Source organism: Orcinus orca, chromosome 5 (assembly GCF_937001465.1).
Source record: "Orcinus orca chromosome 5, mOrcOrc1.1, whole genome shotgun sequence".
In the NCBI taxonomy this organism is placed as follows: domain Eukaryota; kingdom Metazoa; phylum Chordata; class Mammalia; order Artiodactyla; family Delphinidae; genus Orcinus; species Orcinus orca.
Genome location: NC_064563.1, coordinates 27,857,861 through 27,878,541, shown reverse-complemented (window position 1 = coordinate 27,878,541; position 20,681 = coordinate 27,857,861). Strand labels below are relative to the sequence as shown.

General features: G+C 47.6%; 1 protein-coding gene across 9 annotated transcripts in view; it reads left to right on the top strand.

The window, feature by feature from the left end:
• Positions 1–20,681, top strand: part of PXYLP1 (2-phosphoxylose phosphatase 1) — a 67,819-nt gene that overhangs the window by 19,860 nt on the left and 27,278 nt on the right. For 6 of the 9 annotated variants that reach the window (XM_033402807.2, XM_049709886.1, XM_033402804.2 and 3 more), the window contains one exon: positions 16,094–16,225. In XM_033402807.2, the coding sequence (XP_033258698.1) occupies positions 16,147–16,225 (79 nt within the window). In that variant the 5' untranslated portion in view covers positions 16,094–16,146. Of the gene's footprint in view, positions 1–8,035; positions 8,284–12,116; positions 12,270–16,093; positions 16,226–16,649; positions 18,255–20,681 lie in introns of those variants that run through there. The other 3 variants (XM_033402809.2, XM_033402808.2, XM_049709889.1) reach the window with 3 other exon arrangements.

The following is a 20,681-nucleotide window of genomic DNA, read 5'->3' as shown; positions in this document are numbered from 1 at the left end:
GCATGCCACAAGTAAGGAGCCCGCATGTCGCAACTAAGACCCGGCAACTAAGACCAAATAAATAAATAAATAAATATTTTTTAAAAAAGCCTATGTATATGGACAAGTAACTGTTAGGATTAGTGTTAAGCTGCTATAACAAATAAACCCCTAAATTTCTGTGGCTTAACACAATAGATTATTTTTCCCTTACAAAAATGGTCCAGTTTGGTTCCAGGACAATGGTATCAAGGTTGGTGGTGTGTGAAAGTGGTGGGAGCTCTGTTGCACACAGATTTGGGGCCCCAAGCTTGTGGAAGCTCTGCTTCTGTAGCATGTGACTTTCAAGTTTGCCTTTTTCTCTTTTCTTCTGGTTATTTTATTATTTTTTAACACTGTACATTCATATTTACTCAACATCCATTTATATTCTATCTTCTTTTTTCCTCCAGTTTTATTGCTATAATTGACCTACAACGTTGTGTTAGTTTAAGGTGTACAACATAATGGTTTGATACGTGTGTCTATTGCTAAATAGTCACCACAGTAAGTCTAGTTAATATCCATCACCTCACAGAGTTAGTTATAAAAAATGTTTTTCTTGTGATGAAAACTCTGAAGATCTACTCTCTTAGAAACTTTCAAATATACAGTGGAGTATTGTTAGCCATAGTCACCATGCTGTACATAACATCCCAATAACTTACTTATCTTATAGCTGGAAGTGTGTACCTTTTTACCACCTTCACCCATTTCGTCTAATGCCCACCCTCCACCTCTGGCAACCACCAATCTGTTCTCTGTTTCTGTGCATTCAGTTGTTTGGTTTTTTAAGATTCCACATATAAGTGAGGTCATACCGTATTTGTCTTTTTCTGTCTGACTGATTTCACTAAGCTTAAGGCCCCCAAGATCCATGCATGTTGTCACAAATGGTAGAATTTCCTTCTTTTTCATGGCTGAATGACATCCCATTGTGTATGTGTGTGTGTATATATAAAGAACCTAAGTGTCCATCAACAGATGAATGGATAAAGAAAATGTAATATATGTATATAGATGTAGATATAGATATATATCTTGGTTATTATAAGTAATGCCGCAGTGAACATGAGATGTAGATCTCTCTTTGAGGTGGTGATTTTGTTTCCTTCAAACATACACCCAGAAGTGGAATTACTGGATCGTATAGTTATAGTAGTTCTATTTTTAATTTTTTGCAGATCCTCCATGCTATTTTCTATAGTGGCTGCACCAATTTACATTCCTACCAGTAGTGCATATGGGTTCCCTTTTCTCCACACCCTTGCCAACACTTGTCATCTCTTGTCTTTTTGATAATAGCCATTCTAATAGGTGTGAGGTGATGTCTCATTATGGTTTTGATTTGCATTTCCCTGATTATTGGTGGTATTGAACATCTTTTCAGGTACCTGTATGTCTTCTTTGGAAAAATGTCTATTCAGTTCCTCTCCCTTTTTTAAATCAGATTTTTTTTTTTTTGCAGCTGAGTTGTATGAGTTCTTTATATATAGTTTAGATATTAATCCCTTATTTTATTTACCTTTTTTTTTTTTTTTTTTTTTTTTGTGGTACGCGGGCCTCTCACTGTTGTGGCCTCTCCCGCTGCGGAGCACAGGCTCCGGAAGCGCAGGCTCAGCGGCCATGGCTCACGGGCCCAGCCGCTCCGCGGCATGTGGGATCCTCCCGGACTGGGGCACGAACCCGTGTCCCCTGCATCGGCAGGCGGACTCTCAACCACTGCGCCACCTGGGAAGGCCCTGGTTTCAGGTCTTATGTTCAAGTCTGATCCATTTTGAGTCAATTTTTGTGTGTGGTATGAGACAGGGATTCAGTTTCATTCTTTCACATGTGGCTGTACAGTTTTCCAATACCATTTATCGAAGAGGCTATCCTTTACCCATTGTATGTTCTTGGCTCCTTTGTTGTAAATTAATAAATCATATATGCATGGGTTTATTTCTGGGCTCTCTGTTCTATTGATCTATGTATCTTTTTATGCCAGTAGTATACTGTTTTGATTACTATAGTTTTATAATACAGCTTGAAATCAGGAAGTGTGATGCCTCCAGCTTTGTTCTTTCTCAAGATTGCTTTGGCTAATTGGGGTCTTTTGTGGTTCCTTACAAATTTTAGGGTTGTTTTTCTATTTCTGTGAAAAATGCCATTGGAATTTGGATAGAATGTGTAGATTGCTTTGGTTAGGGTGGACACTTTAAGTTCTTCTAATCCATGAACATGGAATATCTTTCCATTTATTTTCCCTTCCGTTTCTTTCATCAATGTCTTATAGTTTTCAGTGTACAGATCTTTCACCTCCTTAGCTAAATTTATTCCTGGTATTTTATTCTTTTTGATGCAATTGTAAATGGGATTATTTCCCTCATTTCTTTTTCTGGTAGTTCATTTTTAGTGTATAGAAAGGCAACTGATTTTTGCATATTGATTTTGTAGCCTGTAACTTTACTGAAATTGTTTATTAGTTCCAAGTTTTTGGGTGGAGTCTTTAGGGTTTTTTGTATATAATATCACATCATCTGCAAATAGAGACAGTTTTACTTCTTCCATTCTGATTTGGATGCCTTTTAATTCTTTTTCTTGCCTAATTGCTCTGGCTAGGACTTCTAGTACTGTGTCGAATAAAAGTGGCAAGAATGGACATCCTCATCTTGTTTCTGATCTTAGAGGAAAAGTTTTTAGCTTTTCACCATTATATATATGAGTATCATTGACCTTGAGGCTTGTGTTTCATTACAACTTTAAGCTGAATCAATCTAAATGGAGCTTATTACAGTGTTATTCCCTACTTTATGGGAAGGGAGCTGGGACTAATAACAGTTCAAATTCCTTCCAAGATAAGTGTCTGTGATTCTATGTGACCGTGTTCTTAGCTCTGTTTTTGCTCTACCTGTCTCTTTATACATGCAAAGAAACCAAAAAAAGGAAACAAACAAAAAAAAAACAGTTTTGAGAGTTTCTCAAAACATCTGAATCAGAGACTCCTTGGATCTCAGCACATGGATGCTCCTACAGGTCACCCATGCCAGTCCCTCCACAGCAGCTCCAGCAGGTAACTGCCCATTTGACCACCTCCTTGGGCAGGAGGGCTCATTCTGTATTGACACTGATGCTGCCAACCTCTCACTGACTCACCCAGCAGTTTTCTGAAAGTTTTTTTAGAGGCATGGAGTTCCTGCCCACCAGCGCTGGCAGTGATGTTGACACGCAGAGGACCTGGGGCCCCACGCCTCATCGTGACCGAGTCACGGGATGGGCCAGCAGTGAGCACAGGTTTTGTCTAAGCTCTGTAGGTGAGCGTGCTCCCAGCCTGAACAAGGCCTCCCTGGGAGAAAAGCCTTCATCCGTTGCATGGATGAGCGCTCCATTCATGTATCCACCCAGAGAAAAATTCTATTTCCACGTAGCACTGTTAACATAGAAAAAAGGCAGCTTTCAGAAAGCATAAGTGGCCTTGGCAACCTGCACTTTCAGGCGTGCCTGGTTCACTTTGGACAGCTGAGATTCTCAGGACAGTGTGAGCTTTTTGGTTTTTTTTTTTTTTCCTTTAAAATTTTGACTTCCTCACTGAAATCTTCAATTGTACATCACTTATCGTTCCAGTTTTACAGCCCTGCCTATTTAATCCTTTTGTGCTTTCCTTGACATTTTAAGAAACTTTTAATTGACACAGTTTGCTTGCAAAATAAAAAGAATCAGCTGTATTTTTTTAAGTGGCTTTGTGGTGCGTAAGGCATGCCAACTGCGTGTTCTCCCTTTTTTGTTGAGGTACTTATCGTTGCTCTTGACATTCTAAAATAAGAATGCCGGTTTCAGATGTGACGCTTCTAAAACTTAAGAAAGAGCAAAGCAGCCAAGTTGGCTGGCACCCAGACTTCTCGCCAAATGTCAAGAAAAAAATCACTGAAGAGTACATAAAAGTGCAAATCCTGGCTTGCTGAATTATTTATTTCAGTCTCTTCTGGTCCTGAGAAACGATCAGTAGCCCTGACAAGTTTATCCTTTGTCGAGCTGGAAAAAACCTCAAAGGGAAGAGTGATGGGCATGTGTAGCTCACAAATGCAGGGCAAAAAAAACCCTTCATTATTTCAGGGATTTAAAAATACTAAGTCTGCAGATTTATCTGCCTCAGAATCCTTTTTGGAAAGAAACGATAGTTAAATACTTCATGCTGCATATTTCAGCACGTGTGAAATACGGAAAAAAAGTCTCGTCAGTAGAACATGTAGTCAGTAGTCTGAGGGATGCTGCTGTGCTGGTTGTACCCAAGCAAACTGATGCTCGTTAAACATATAATTATAACGACATGTGCTTTGATTGCTAGATCTGAAAAGGGCTGGTACTGTCATCAGATGACTGGGTTTGAGAATAATATTTTAGAGTCATTGTGTGTGTGTGTGTGTGTGTGTGTGTTGTCAAATCTTCTCCAGCTGTTGGCTGTTACAGGCATCCCCTCCCTCCCTCAGTCCTAACAGAACTCCGATTCTGTTCACCATCTCCCTCCCTGCATGGGCCTCCACCAGGAGGGGAATCCTGATTGGTTTCACCCAGTCTCGGCGGTCCATTCGTGGTGCTGGTGATCAGTTTGGGGCATGGGCATGTGACACAGGTCTGGCTGTTAGACGTTTGGGGGAGTCCGCTGGAGGGTTTCTGGGAAAGGCATCCTGGCGTCCAGTAGAAATGTGCAGGATCATCCCTTCTGCCTCTGCATGTTGCCAAGGGTGATGCCTGGAGAGTGGTCACCATCTGTGATCCTTGGGTGGAGCCATCCTAGGGACACGACAAACACAGAGGATGGCAGAGAGCCCGGAGATGGAAAGATCCTGACTTCCTGATGATGCCTTTGAGTTGCTGAATTAAGCAACCCTGCTGCAGCAGTTCCTAGCGCTGTGACTCATGTGAGAATGTCGATGGGTCCCTTTGCGTTAGCAGGGTTTTCTATTACCTGCAGCCAAGCCATCTTCATAGATATATGAATTGTTTGAGATAAAACAAAAAATATAACTCAAAAAGAACAAAGGGGGGCTTCCCTGGTGGCGCAGTGGTTGAGAGTCCGCCTGCCGATGCAGGGGACAAGGGTTTGTGCCCCGGTCCGGGAAGATCCCACATGCCGCGGAGCGGCTGGGCCCGTGAGCCATGGCCGCTGAGCCTGCGCGTCCGGAGCCTGTGCTCCGCAACAGGAGAGGCCTCAACAGTGAGAGGCCCGTGTACCGCAAAAAAAAAAAAAAAAAGGAACAAAGGTTACCCCAGCCATGTCTCATTTATATCACGTCTAAGAGTGATGTTCAGCCTGGTCAGTGATGAGCCTAATGCAATTAATCAGGAGTGTGTGTGCTTGTTCATCACACCCCCCAGAGGGAGCCCGCATGGGGAGGACCCATGTTCTTTAGAGCTAGTGGTGAGTTCTAGTTAGGGGATTGCTCTGGCTGCTTTAGCAGAAATGACAATGACTTTCTTTTTCTTTTTAATTTTTATTTTATATTGGAGTATAGTTGATTTACAATGTTGTGTTTGTCTTGGGTGTACAGCAGCCTGGTTCAGTTATACATATCCATTCTTTTCCACATTCTTTTCCCATATAGGTTATTACAGAAATAACAATGACTTTAAAAGACTGTGAGATTGATTTTTCTCTCCCAAAACAGTTTGACCTGGTAGGCAGTTAAGGAGATGGATGACCCGTGGGGTCATCCAGGGTTCTTCTCTGTCATCTACAAGGATGTTGTCTCCATGGGCATCGAGAAAGCTGGCTCACCACCATGCCAGGGTGGGGGGTGGGGGGAAGGAGGAAGGGCAGAGTCGGGTAGTGCAGGCAGCCTCCTTTTGACCCAGCCTTGCACATATTACCTCCAGTCACAACTCATTGACCAGAACCTGGTCACATGATGACAGCTAATTGCAAGGGAGTCTGGGAAATAGCTGTCTCTAGCTGGGTGGCCACGTGTCCAGCTAAAACCTAGAGGATTCTGCCAGTAAGAAGGCGAGAATAGACACTGGGCGACAGTTAGGAGTGTCTGCCACATACGTGCCCTCTACGGTGAAGAGGAAGGAAGTGACCAAGGCAGAGTGCTGGCGGCCACTCTCTGGTTGTGAAGCAGGAGTGCATGCCAGGAAGGCCAGGCTCCCTGAGCAGCCTGGAGCCTTGTGCTGGTCGTGACCTGCCCTTGGCCTGTCTTCCGGTCAAACAGGGGACTTGAACCAGGTGGTGTTTAAAACCTCTTCAAACTGACTTGGTCTGTTTGCTGCAGTGCAGGCATTTATCTCTAGGGTGGGCACGGAGACAAGGTGGCAGCAGGGTGAGGACCCCACGTGTGGGTGGTGGGTATTAAAGCCATAAGAGAAGTCACTGCTGACACTTACTGAGAGCTTATTAGGAGCCCGAAACTGGGCTGTGTCCCTTACAAGGATTAACCCCGTGAGCCTTACACACCCTGTGAGATGGATTGTTCCCATTTCATAGATGGGGCAGCTGTGGCTCAGGAAGTGTCAGAGCAGGGCTCTAGACCTGACCAACTGACCCCGGAGCCCACATACTTAACTCCACGTCGTGGGAAGGAGGACTGGGGCCTGCAGTGGGACTTGTGGGGTGTGGCCAGGTCATAGTGAGCCCGGAAAGCAGGGCCAGAGAGCGCTGGGCCTGCTGCTGCCCTTATCCAGGGCCAGCTTCGGGCGTGATCTGCAGCGTTGATTGCTCCCCGCCCCCGACTGGTGACCCCGTAGCCAAGGAGGTGGGTGTTGCCACTCCGTGTCGCATCTGGGCATGATGCTGTCTTGGGTTACACCATCCCTCCCCAGCCCAAGGTAGAAGACAGGCTGTCCTTCAGGAGGAGAGTAATGTGGGTGAGAGAGGCGTCCGGGAGGGTTGGTGTGAGGCACAGCGCAGAATGTTCCAGGGGCGGCACGTTGCGTGGCTCTCAGGCATCCTTTCAAGTGTCACCCCTGCTGAGAGGGGCAGGGAGGCCTCAGGGCCTGCTCCTGTCCTGTATTCCCAGCAGAGGCTGGTGCTGGGAAGAGATAGAGAATCCCAGCCCTAGAAAATGAGGGTCAGTCCACGAAGTACGCCTGTCCCTCAAGCTGGCACTGCTTGGTGGCCTGGCTCCTGAGATCAGACCCCTCCCCTTGCTCCAACCTGGAGGTCAGTGGCTTTGGGCCCTGAGGGGACTCCGGGAAGGGAGTGGGCATCAGTGGGTGAGCAGTCCAGTCCCTTGGTGGTGGGATTCCTTGGGGTCCATTGATAGGTTGGCCTAGGTGGGGGGAGTGAGGCCCTTGTAGCCACCTGCCTGTCGGCGCCGGGTCACAGGCAAGCTCCCCGTGGAGGAGCAGACCCAGGTGAGGTGAGGGCTCCCTGGCCCAGCCCTGATGGGGCCTCTGGGCAGCCGGCTGTCCCAGGGTGCGGCAGACTCACTGCAGGTGCAGCTGTGGGGTGGTGCCCGGACTAATCCGCCTCCCCGCTCTGGCTCCTCTCACACACAGAGATACAAACCCTCCTAGAGTCAGGACAGTCTTCCTTAGTGCAGTTTCTTTGGTTCGTTCCTAAAACGCACATGTTTTCCTAAAATGCAATTGTGAACACGTCAACTCCAATCCACTCTTGAAGACTGAGCTCAGCTCGGGCCCAGCTTTCTCCACAGGAAACAGTACCACCCGCTCTGGGCCTAGGTGGGTCCCCTCCCCTCCCCCACTCTACTCCCCCATCATGGTACTGGTTTCACAGGCCAGATGTTCTATTTACTCATTGCTCCACTGACCAGACTGTGAGCTTCCTTTTTTTTTTCTTAACACTTAAAATTTTTTTAACCTCAAACATACATAAAAGCACGGAGGATCATATGATGTGCCCTTAGGATTCATCACCCAGCTTCAGCAATTGTCAGCAGTTTGCCAATCTTGTTTCAGTAATTCCTCCTTGACTTTCCCCCGCCGCTCCCCCTTCCAGAATATTTTAAAGCAATTCCTAGATCTCATATCCTTTCTCTCATAAGTACATTTCAGCTGTGCGCTTCAAGATGGCAGAAACTGTGTCCTGTATCCTGTGTCCTCAGCACTTTCGATGGTGCTCAACACATATTGGCTTTGGGGAAATATGTTGTTTTGAATCAACGGATTGACTGGATGAGTGAATCGGTTTCGGCCTTTAGAACCCAGCCTGCAGGTTAGCTGGAATTTGAATAACTGGAATGTGAATGGCTGCTGGGAGCTCACAGCCCCCTTGGTGCTGTCCAGGAGGTCTGGAATCTATCAGGCTCTCACTCATCAGACTTTAAGGTTGGTTTATTCTTAGCCAAGCGTCTTTGATTTTGCAATTAGACTCCACTTTGAGGGGACCTTGGAGAGGGAGGATTACGAAGATGTAGCTTTTACCTTTGCTTGGTTCATATTTAGTTCACAATTATAGACTCGAGGGCTTTTTTGTTCATTATAATGCTGGATTTACTTAGGCCAAAATGATTAAGACCGAAAAAGAATATACCAAAGTATAGAATACATCTAAAGCGTTTTCTTTCATACCGTCTTTCTATTCCTGGTAATGGTATTTTAACCACACATATGAGATAATTGAATGCATATTTTTCTTTCAAATGGTCATGGTCACGTTTCAAACCCCGAATTCTGTACACTTTGAAGGGGACTCTGAGACCGGAGTCACCAGACGTGGCATTTCCAGCTTTTACAAGGTGAAAATCAGGCCAGGGCTTGGGCTTTGGCAGTCTCTGGTGGTAGAATGGTAGCTTGTAAAAATTCCTTTGATATATTCCTTTTTCCTCTTAATTCAGAAATGGTATTTCCCGTAATACAATAATGGGAACTGCCTATTTACTGGTGCTTTTTTTTCAGAATTACATTCTAAAATATCTCCTTTCACTATTCAAATCTGTTGTAAAGTTGAATTAAGTTAACTGAGTTTTCTGTTTGCTTACTTGTTTTCTTTCTCACTGCTTCATCAGGGATTCAGAGTAATAATTCTATTTCTGGATATCAGATATTTTCACCATGTGGGTTTAGCAGTGGGAACTAAGGCTGGGCCCCGTAGACATTTGATGATTGGTAACTGTTAATGTGTTCAGCCTGCAACATGAAACAGTGGTTTCCACGGAAGTATTTACAGGGATTGGATTTGCTCATGATGTCATATTGAGTCAAGAGCATCTTGCATGGAAGGTGATGGGACCTGAGAGATGTTTGACGGTTAGGAGAGGTGGGAGCTGTACTGAAGTAGGTCGCCATCCCGCAGCATCTCACCCTGCCGATGTGGCAGTGACTCTTCCTGTGGACTTGGCTTTCTGGGCTGTGAGCAGGCTGTGGGGTTTCTGCTGTGGGCCCGGTCCTGGCTGTCTCTTGGCATGACTTGGACAAGTTCAATGGGTTATCTGGAGGAGCTGCAGTAGATCCCAGGGGTGTGCGCGCTCCGAACTCCTGTGGAGGGAAAATGCAGGAATATGACCGGAAGGAGACCCAAGGAATGCTTGATGTCTTGAATGGCTGAGAGCCTCCTCGCTAGGGATGGGAAAGGAGAAGGGGTCTCTGGAGAATGGGGCTGGAGCTTGGGCCAGAGAGACGGAGAGAGCCCGTTGGCTGGTAATCCTGTCTTCTTAGGATGGGGCCCAACAGAAGCTGAGACAGATGTTCCAGGCTGGAAAACCTGTGGCAGGGCGGGACACCACAGCTGAGTCAGCCCCAAGGAAGGCCGGCATGGTGGGGCGGGCCAGGAACGGGCTGCAAACGTGGCCGCCCGCCCTGACGGATGGGGCTGGGCTCGTGAATAAGGCAGTGGCCCGTGGCCAGGGTTTGGAAGGGGAGCCGCAGCCTGGGGCAGAACAGCAGCTCCGGGAAAGGTTGACTCTTTGTGTTTGGTTGGTGGGCAGAGGTCTGTGTGACTCCTCCAGAGCTGGGGGTCACACACAGCACATCCCTGCTGTGTGCCAGGTGCTCTGCGTAGGATATTTACTCCTGCTCTTTATTTTATTTTATTTTTTTAATAAATTTATTTATTTATTTATTTTTGGCTGCATTGGGTCTTCGTTGCTGCACCTGGGCTTTCTCTAGTTGTGGCGAGTGGGAGCTACTCTTCGTTGCGGTGCGCGGGCTTCTCATGGCGGTGGCTTCTCTTATTGTGGAGCACGGGCTCTAGGCGCACGGGCTTCAGTAGTTGTGGCTCACGGGCTCAGTAGTTGTGGCTCACGGGCTCAGTAGTTGTGGCTCGCGGGCTCTAGAGCGCAGGCTCGGTAGTTGTGGTGCATGGGCTTAGTTGCTCTGCGTCATGTGGGATCTTCCCAGACCAGGGCTCAAACCCGTGTCTCCTGCGTTGGCAGATGGATTCTCAACCACTGCGCCACCAGGGAAGTCCTACTCCTGCTCTTTTACGCTCTTATCCCTAATCTTATTTAAAGATCAGGATCCTGAAACTTGGCAAAGTGAAGTTGTCAGGAGGACACAGAAGAAAATAGCGGCAGAGCAGGGAATTGACACAGATATGCTGGTCTCTGAAGCCTCATGTTTTCCACTATATCAGGGCTCCCCGGATCTCTTCCACTGAAGAAGTAAAGAAACACCCCAGGGCGGAGCCATGCACCAGGTTCTCACATTGGGGTCCTGGCTCCAGCTGCAAATGCAAACTTCAAAGCCATGTAATTATAGCGTTATTCTTTAGACGTTTAAAAAAAAAAAGAACAGAGCGTGACCTTCCTTTCCAAGTATTCTAGGAAAATTAGCTCCAGGAGAAGGCATGTATGGGTTTATCCCAGGTTCGGTGTTAATGTGCTGCCCCCTTCCCCCTCCCCCCGGCCCCTAGGCTTTGTGCCACCAGGCTGGTCCTAGCACAGTGGCAGTAATGAGATTCTGACCATTATTTGCCATTTGCAGTCTGCCAAGGGAGAGTCAGAAGGTAGGGGCACCAGAAACCCAGAACATATCAAGGGGGAACGGTGCGTGTCCTCTGATGGAGGCCTGTGTCATCAAATGAAAAGCCACAGATAACGTGGAGACGTCAGTAGCCCAAAAACTAAAAGCACTACGGCAGTCATATGATCCCAGCCATCTGGTTAACCCAGCATATCCTCGGTATTTTAAATCTGGAACTAAATATAGCTCCTTTCCCCAAAAGCCCTCAGCATATTGAAGACTGTAGATGAGATGAAGCTTTTGTATAAGATGAGGATATAGGGATCTGGACCCTGGCTTAGAGTTTCCTGGTAAAAACCCAAGGTATTTTCTCTTTATTGGATCAGTTAGCTTTTGCTTTACAGATCTCAAGCTCCCCAAACTTAGTGGCTTAAAACCTTTACATATTTGCTGTGATCTGGGGGTTGGCTGTGCAGTTCTTTTAGTCTGGGCTGACTCTCCCGATCTGCATCTACAGGTGGTAAGGCTGGGCTGGATGGTCTCGGATGGCCTTGCTCACGTGTGGGGTGATTGGCAGGCTGGTGGTCTGAAGAGAGCCTCAGCCAGGACTGCTTGCCTTGGCCCCATGTGGTCTCTCATCGTCCAACAGCTCGCCTGGGCGTCTTCACACGGTGGTCTTGGTGTTCTAAAAGCAGCCAAGGAGGACGAGCCCTAATGCATAAGTACTTTTCATGCCTCTGTCTGCAGCTCATTTGCTGTCGTCCCATTGGCCAAAGCATATATACCTTGTCCAAGCTTAGAGTCGGTTTGGGAGGCATCTACACAAGGCCGTGGACACAGAAAGGCATGAACAGACTGGGGGCCGTCACCGCAACAAATCAAACCTGTCTATGAGCCTGAGATTTAACTTAGCAAAAACAGTTGTTTCCACCTGATGCCCACCTGAAGACGACTCTGAACCAGGCTGTGACTCACCCTCGTGGAAAGAGGCAGTTCTAGTGGCCTCATCTGTCAGTAAGTGCGGTGGAAAATCTCTCGAGAGCCTGGAGGCAGGAAGTGCTTAAAGGTCAGACCCAGCCCAGCACCAGAAGAAAGTTCTCACCACCCACACCCAAATGCAGGACAACCAAGAGGCAAGTCTGGTTTCCGAGCTGCTAAAGCAAGAGACACCACCAGCCTCAGAAATCAGTGGTGGGTGGTTTCCCCCGGGCAGCAAGGCTGCATCCCAGGCCCACAGTGAGAGGCTGAAGATGGCATCTGAGCCAGAGTGACAGAGGGACGGGTGGGGATGAGAACAGGTGACCATTTTAGCACTCACATAGCTGGAGGAACCAGCAAACAGGTTGAGAAACTCTTCCTCTTTCCCAGGAGGAGGGAGGAAGCAGCAGAGTGAACTGACAGAAGATGAGTAGGTAATGAAGCCATTTTCATTTTTTAAAAAATTTATTTATTTTATTTATTTATTTTTGGCTGCTTTGTTGCTGCACGCAGGCTTTCTCTAGTTGTGGCGAGCGGGGGCTACTCTTCCTTGCGGTGCGCAGGCTTCTCATTGCGGTGGCTTCTCTTGTTGCAGAGCACAGGCTCTAGGCGCGCGGGCTTCAGTAGTTGTGGCTCGCAGCCTCAGTAGTTGTGGCGCATGGGCTTAGTTGCTCTGTGGCATGTGGGATCTTCCCAGACCAGGGCTCGAACCCATGTCCCCTGCATTGGCAGGCAGATTCCTAACCACTGTCCCACCAGGGAAGCCCACATTTTCTTTTAATATTTATTTTATTTATTTATTTATTTTCCTTATGTTTTTTGGCTGCGTTGGGTCTTAGTTGTGGCACACGGGATCTTTGTTGAGGCAGGAGGGATCTTTTCGTTACGGTGCGCGGTCTGCTCAGGTTTCTCTCTAGCTGTGTCGTGCGTGTTTTTCTCTCTCTAGTCATGGCCACGGGCTCCAGAGCGCATGGGCTCTGTAGTTGGTGGCACGCGGGCTCTTTCGTTGAGGTGCGCGAGCTCAGTGGTTGCGGTGCACAGGCTTAGTTGCCCTGCGGCATGTGGGATCCTAGTTCCCCAACCAGGGATCGAACCCGCAACCCCTGCATTGCAAGGAGGATTCTCTACCACTGGACCACCAGGGAAGTTCCTGACCATCATTTTCTTTTGAGCATCTACCATACGCTGAGGATTGTACTTAGCCTCACAACATCCCCGGGTAATTAGTCCCAGTTTACAGATGAGGAAACTGAGTCTCAGAGAGATTAAGTACCTTGGCCCATGGTCGCCGAGCTCGAGGTTCTGACCCGGCTCTGTCTGCCTCCAGAGTGCCGTGTGCCCTTTCTCTGCACGTGCTGCCGATGTGGTCCCACAGAGAAGCATCTTCAGGCAGCAAGAAAAGCAGAACCCTCCTAACAGAACTCTGAAAGGCCCCAAAGGCCACCTGCCGGGCAGGAGCACTTGAAGATGTTCGTGTAAAGGAAATGGAGCCCTTCCAAAGGTGGTATTAGCCTCAAAAGAAGGTGGTAGCATAACAGAAGGGACAGGAAGGCATGAAGGAAAGCCCCAGGATATTTATTTTGGGGGGAACAGGGACACCCAAAAGGAGACATTGCTCTGAACCTTCTCCACATTCTGTGATCTCATCTCCACCCACACACCCCACTCACCTTCCCCAAATTAAAAGGATCCCCTCATAAGAAGGTCAAGTAGAATAAATCCAATCGGGAACGACTGCGTCAGTGAGAGGGTTCTGAAATCCACAGGCTGGTGAGCCAGAAGCAGCCAGCCGTCCTCAGGTAGCAAAGAAGCTGGCGCACGCCAAGAGTTAACTTGTTCTGCGTAGATACACGGGTTGCAACTAGAATCAGTATGTGGACACGTGGGGATGACACTGTAAGGCATAAGAAAGAGCTTTAGAGGCACGGATCTCATTTCGTATCTCGTCATCACCACTTAATAACCTCGTGCCCTTGAGCTTCGATTTTCTGCTTGCCTGTTAGAAATTACCAAGCCTGTCCTCAGGGCATGTCACGGGAATCCTAAGGGAATGGATGGTTTTGAGAAGTTAGAAGTTCCTGGTTCCCGGAGGAGTGGAGCAAAGGTTGGAAGCTGCCCAGCGGAGGCTGCTCCGGGGGAACGCTGACATTCCACCCGGGTGGGGTATATTTTGGAAATACTGGCCAGTGTTTGCAGCTGAATGTCGGTGCCTTCCATGCTCATCCCTGCGGAGCTTGGCCAGGCAGCAGAACCTGTCCAGGGTGAGGGGTAGAGAGACTGTGACTTTGATTTGACTTAGGTTGTTTTCCTTTGGTCGGGGAGGGGGACGGTTGCTGTTGAACCATCAGATGAGCATTGCCAAGGACACCCCCAAGGTCGAGAATATGAGAGAGTAGACTGTGACGCCTCCCAGACACCCCAGGCAAGGAACTCGCCAGCCTGGATCAGCGGCCCAGAGCCACCCAGCCTTGATGCTTTACGTCTGGGATTGGGGTTTGTCCACATGAAGGCTTCACCGTCTTTGTTGCCTCAAGAGGGAACAGCTACAGGGCCACAGTCAGATGGACCCACATCCTGTCTCTCACTGTGACCTCAGCCACCTTGGGGGTTCAGTGCAGAAGTCCTGGCCTTGGCCTCTCACCAAGTGTAGATTCTGGTGAGCTGCTTTCAGGGTCTGTGGGTGTCCTTGCAAACACCCCCAGGGGGAGGCCATGGGGAGTTTGAGTTTTGGAAACAGAAAACATTTATTTGGGGTCCTAAATATATTAAATCCTGGGTGGGATCAACCAGGGTTGTGTGTGGTTTTAGCCAGAAACACCAGAGAGCTTGTGAGGCTGGTGAGTCCCCACCAGGGCAGGGAGGTGAGTGTCCCCAGGAGGATAGATCACCTTGGGACATGAAGTACTGGCCCCTGGATAGGAGCGGTGACTAAAGGGACAGAAGCAGTGCTCATCTGAAGGTATAAATTGGGATCCATTTGTTAACAGAGTTGCCGGACGCTGGACGTACAGGCTCAACTGTGAGGTGCAAGTGTATTTTCGTCAGTCTTTTAGCCACTGTTCTCTTGTGATGGAAAGTCTGACAGGTCTTTTAAAGGAGTGGTTTCTCAGACTCCCTTGTAGGGCTCTGGGTGTGGAGGTGGGTGAGTTGGGGGAGGGCAGCTGGGAAGCAAGAGACCCCAGGGCTCTGGCTCCTGTGTCGTTCCCTGCACATGTGCTCTTTTTTTTTTTAACAGCTTTGTTGAGGTATAATTCACATACCAAACAACTCACCTGAAGGGTATAATTCAGTAGCTTTTAATATATTCATAGAGTTGTGCAGCCCTCACCGCATTAGCAGGTGAGCTTTTATCTGATTGCTTTTCTATTGTATTTGAAGGAGAAAAAGATTCTGCCACTAAAATCAGGTTTGAAATAACTGTTATAATCTTGCTGTGGTTAAGAACCTTTTGTGAAGAGGCTGTGCTTTTCAAGTTCTATTTTAAACCCCAATGAGAATCAGGAAATAAATTTGGTATCTAAGACTGATGGGGTGAAACCCATAGCAACCATTCACGTTTTTCACAGGAGGGACATTTAGAGCCTCGTTCAGCGTTTTTTTAAGTCCTTTTGCACAGTTCTAACATGGTCAGAGAAAATTAGAATGGTGAGTGGGGCTGCAGGAAGACCCATGGATGCAGCTGAAATAGGCCCAGTGGTCCAGGATCGGGGGAGGTCTCTAATTAGCAGATGTTCCTGCTTGGCGTAGGAACAGATCCTCGACACAGCCCAGCTGTCCCTAAAGGCATTAAAGTGGGGCATGAGGCAGTGATTGACATTCAGGGTAACGATCGAAGTTAAAGAAGCAGGGTCATTGTAGCGAAGTGTTCATCAGAAACGGTTGAAGATTTAGAAGTCGGGGGTCAGAATGGGGCGAGCATTTGCTGGTCCTTGTAAAGACTTCCTGAGTCTGGCACACTGTAAGTGCTCAATAAACATCCTGTCCGGTTTTTCTTTGGAAAGGCCATGCTGTAAAATCTCCTTCTCTCTTGAGGTCAGATAAACGAAGCATTCACAGACTGTTCCCACTTGTTAATTTGAAGGGCACCTTCTCAGCTGGGCTAGTTTGGGGGCGAAGACATCAGCAACAGCGCAGGAATGTTCTCCGAAGGGGATTCACGCTTCCCTGCCGGAGGATGGGGCTAATTAGATTATTTCCGGTTGACAAACTTGGTTTTCCACCTTGGAACACATGTTTCTTGCCTCTCCTCTCTTCACAGGATGTGTTCCTGATTCGAGGTGAAACCATGAAGAGAAGATAAAACAAATAATAATGCTTTTCCGCAATCGCTTCGTGCTGCTGCTGGCCCTGGCTGCGCTGCTGGCCTTCGTGAGCCTCAGCCTTCAGTTCTGTGAGTGTGGCTGGGCTGGCGGGTCCCGGCTGGGGGAGTGCTTCTCTCTGAAATAGAAGGCCCCATGGGGAGGAAGCACGTAGGTCCCAAAGCCTTTGTTCTTTCAGTGAACAGTGAGGTTTCAAACAACCCAGTCTTTTTATCGTTGGCCCTAGTGGTGGGAGGCTGTGATTCTGTGCCTGTGAGGAACAAGAGCAATCGCTAAGCCTCGTGACGCGTTTTTGGCTTCTCCCTGGATTCCTAAACTTCCTGGTTATTCCTGGATCTTTAGTTCAGGTTCCCAAGGTGAAGACAGTGAGTGGTCAGCTCGTGTCCTCGTGCCAGGTCGCACAGCAGAGGTGCCTGGCCCACCAGTTGGTTCTTTGGGGGTTGGGTGTCCATTATTAGGGAGGGTAGGGGGATTAGGTCCCAGTACCAAATGCAGCCCCTGGGCAGCAGGGACCGTGCATGGGAAACCCCACATGGCAAGCACAGCTGAGGAAGCCAGGCCATGGGCCTCACCGCCTGCACTCTGCTCTTCACTGGGAGCCTGTGCTCAGGCTGGGCCCCAAATCTATGTGCCCCACTGCTCCCTGAGGGAATTTGTCCTCAAATAACAGATCTGGTCTGGTACCTTGTTGGTTGTAACCCTTCAGTGGTGGGTCCCCGGGAGGCCACTTGCCTACCTGGGGCCCCTCTCTCACCTTGAACTTTACGCCATAGGCTTGTCGAGTGGCTTGGCATTCTCTGCACATCCAGGTTGTGCTCTGTGCCCAGATCCTGCCGGCCCCTCCGCCTGGACTGTCCTCCTCACCTCCCTTCCATCTTCTCCTCCACATGGTTCACTCAGCCCTTTCTTTTTCAGGAACGTCCCGTGACTCCCTAACTGGGTCTGGGCTTCTTGGCTCTACTTCTGGGGTGCCCCGAACCTGCTCCCCTCCTGCACTAGCCTTGCGGCATCATACTTTTCAGTTCTTGTGTCTTTTCCATCTACAAGACTGTCTGCTCTTTGAGAGCAGGACTCACGTCTGTTTCCCTCTTTATCACGGGAACCAGCATTGCCAACCACACAGGAGGTGTCTCAGGAATGTTTACGTGAATGAATGAACCTACACCTGCTCTGGAAAGCAGGCTGACCCTAATTCCCTGTCCTTCTGGTGCTGTGTACTTGAAGCCGAGAAAATACCTGGGCAATGCTGGCAATTGTGTTTTTGCTGCCACCTACCTGCCCTCCACTTCCCCCCTCACCCCGATGGGTGGGAAACAAGGGCTTGGCCTCCATCACCGCCTGGGGCATCTCTGTGAGGAGGTGGCGTTGCCGTCACTGTCTGCCTGATGGAAGGAAGGGCAGGTGGCTGCGAGAGCAGGATGTTCTGAGTGTGCTGGGGTACGTGGGAAAGACTTGGCATTTGGAATAAGTGGTTTGAAGGCAAGAGGCTTTGAGCAAGTTTCTCCGTTTCACCTCCAATCTGTGACATATTCCATGCACACATCTAGTGCATATGACAGGCACTTCTAACAGTAAAGAGAATTAAAAATACTCACTTTGTCCTTCCAGAATAGGGAAAGAGGTCAAGAGAAGATACTTGTGTAAAGTTTAAAGGTTCTCCAGATGGTTAATAAACTGTTTTTTTTTAAAAAAAAAGAATCTTTTCCAGAAAGTTAGGACTGTCATTCATTTAGTTGTTTATAACTTTTCATTAAAAACTTTCCATCCTGTCACTGGAGAGGTAGGATGTTACCATCAACCTTGATTGTTATTCTGAGACCCTGACAGGTTCTGAGACGTGAACGTGGGTTACTTGTGTTTGCTGGCTTTCTCTTGCATGAGGTGGTTTCCGCATCACTCAATTGGCCTGTGTGTTTCGCTTATATAACTCTTCTGAAAGTACCTTCTGTTTTAGGAGAGCCGCTTTTCAGCTGTACTGTTTTTCGGGAAAATTTTGCAGGGTAAATTGGCCTGCCTGGGTCTGAGGTCTTTATTCTTGAATACATTGGAGTTCGGGAAGACGTTAAGATATGAACATTCTTTCTGCTCTTCTGCTTCTAGGTAAACTGTAACTTTGGAATTTATTTCCATGTGAAAATTGAGTTACATTGCTTTATTTTTTAGTTGCTTTATTGGTTGCTAATTATTATGGTGTAAGAAACTGGACTAATTCGTAATACAAAGGTGTCTGCTTAAGTAACACTTATATTTTCATCCTTACCCTGAAATATATGGACTTTTTTCTTTACCGTTTCTTTTGACTTATTTTTGAATACCGGATTAGCTCATATAATTGTCTTAGGTGATATATTTGAGACAATCAAATAGAACTTGGTTTTCTCATGTTTTAAATGAACAATATTGTTTTATTTGTTTTCTGAAATGATTGTATATTTTATTTTGTCTTGTTGATAGTTTTCTTTTTCTGATGTTTTGAATATGAGAAAGTTATGACCCAGGTTACAATGAAAAAAATCAGGTTGTTTAAAAAAAAGCATTTCTTCCTCTCGGTACAGAAAGTGTGTATGTGAACCCACATATATTTATTAAGTGCTTATGTGTGTTAGATATTTTTCTACACTGTCGGGGTAGAGGTGGTAGGGAAAGGATACAAAAAAGATTAAAATACAGTTCATAGTTTCTCAAACTACGTTTATTTTAAATGGTAGTGATGACTCCTTGTATGGTAGTAGACACTAATGAAAATCATTCATTTTGTGTTTTCAAGTCCTTGATGTTTTTGACTTTGGAAATAGAGGGATTCTGAAATTCCTGATATTCAAATCGAAGAAGGGAACAAGTAAGGTATATACATCATTAGTTATTCTAGTTAAAATGTGTGCAAGTGGAAAAATGTCTTCTCAAATTGAGGGACTCCTTCAGTGCGACAGGAAAAGACCACTGGGTTATGAAAACCTGTGGATGATTCGTTATTTTGCTGCTTTTTCTGCTCGTCTGTAATCGTCCATTTTCCTGCCGCGACCCACCCTTTCCTTCATGCTTATCCTGTGCTCATTTCACCACGTTCCAACCACCATTCCCCAAATGGCAGCGTGGCAGGAGCTCAGCTCGCAGACCCTGGAACCACAGCCTTGGGTTTGAATGCTGCTCTGCCACTTAGCAGCTGTGTGCCCTCGGCAGGTGTGGCCTCCTGGAGCCTCTGTTCCTTCTTCTGTAAAATGGAGTTCATTGTTGCTACTTTGAAACCTTGGCGTGAGAACGGAGATTTTGTGGGAAAACCCTTGGCTCGGGGAAGCACAGTCAGTGTAAACAGTAGAGTCCTGTCATGATATATCTATCATCACCAGAATCCAGGGCTCTTGGTGTCCCAAAGACTGCTTCAGCCACTTGTGGAGAGAGCTTTTGAAACAGTATCATGCATTTCTTTCTTTTTGATCAGAGTTCGTTGGCCGTGATAGGAGTCAGTCTACACTGGGCACGTGTATCTTGGGCAGGGCCCTGGTTGACCAGAGCACGTTTCTAAGGGAGATGTCCAAGGTGGACTGGAAACGCAGATCCCCAGGTAGAAGAGGGGAGGGTTAACCTGCCAAAGTGAAAGCCAGAGTGAAGGCTGTCTTCAGTATCTGAAGAGCCCTATCTCTATCTAGTATCTGCAAGAGGAGTGAGACCAGCTCTGTGTGGCCTGGTGGCCAGGGAGACACATTTTAGTTAAGCATCAAGCGAAGCTTCCTGAATGTCATCCCGGCGGAGGTGGAGCGGGCTGTGTGCATACCCTGGAGCATCGCTCTATGAAGAATAGGACAGTAGGCAGGTCACTGGACCTGATCCCATTGAAAACCTCTTCAGACTCTGAGGTTTTGGGAATTTTATCTTTCCTTGTTGATCCAGTGCCACGAGTTTGCATAGCTTTGTCCTTCAGCAAACATTCCACTGTGTGCTGGGCCAGGGCTGGGCGTTTCATCTCCTGGGAGCCACAGGAGCTCTCTGTCTGGTGGAGGAGAATCCTGAGCAGATACTTGGAACACAGTGTACAATATGCTAGGACAGGAAAGAGGCGGCCCCACGAGGAAGTGGGAAAGAACGTGGACTCCAGAGCCAGACTGCCTGGGTCGAGTCCCTGTCCTGCCACCTACCAGTTATGTGAGGTCAGGCACGTTACCTACCCTCTCCGTGCCTCGGTTTCCTCATCTGTAAAATGGGGATAATGAGAGTTCCTATTGCATTGGGTTGGTAAAGGATATTTATAACACACCTAGAACAGTTCCTGGCACATAATAATCCCTCTATGCACGTTTGTTAGATAACATGAAGGAGAGATGACTCGTGACAGGGTGACACGGGCGGAGGAGGGACAAGAAGCCGATCCAGCGTAGGAGGTCAGGGAAGACTCATTCCCGGAGGAGGTGACATCCGAGCTTCAGCCTTGAGGGATGAGTTGGAGTCGTCCAAAAAGGAAGCTGGGAAGGGCATTCCTGGCAGATGGAGGTGGGTGTGCAAAGGCAGGGCAGGAGAGAGCAGGACCAGGTT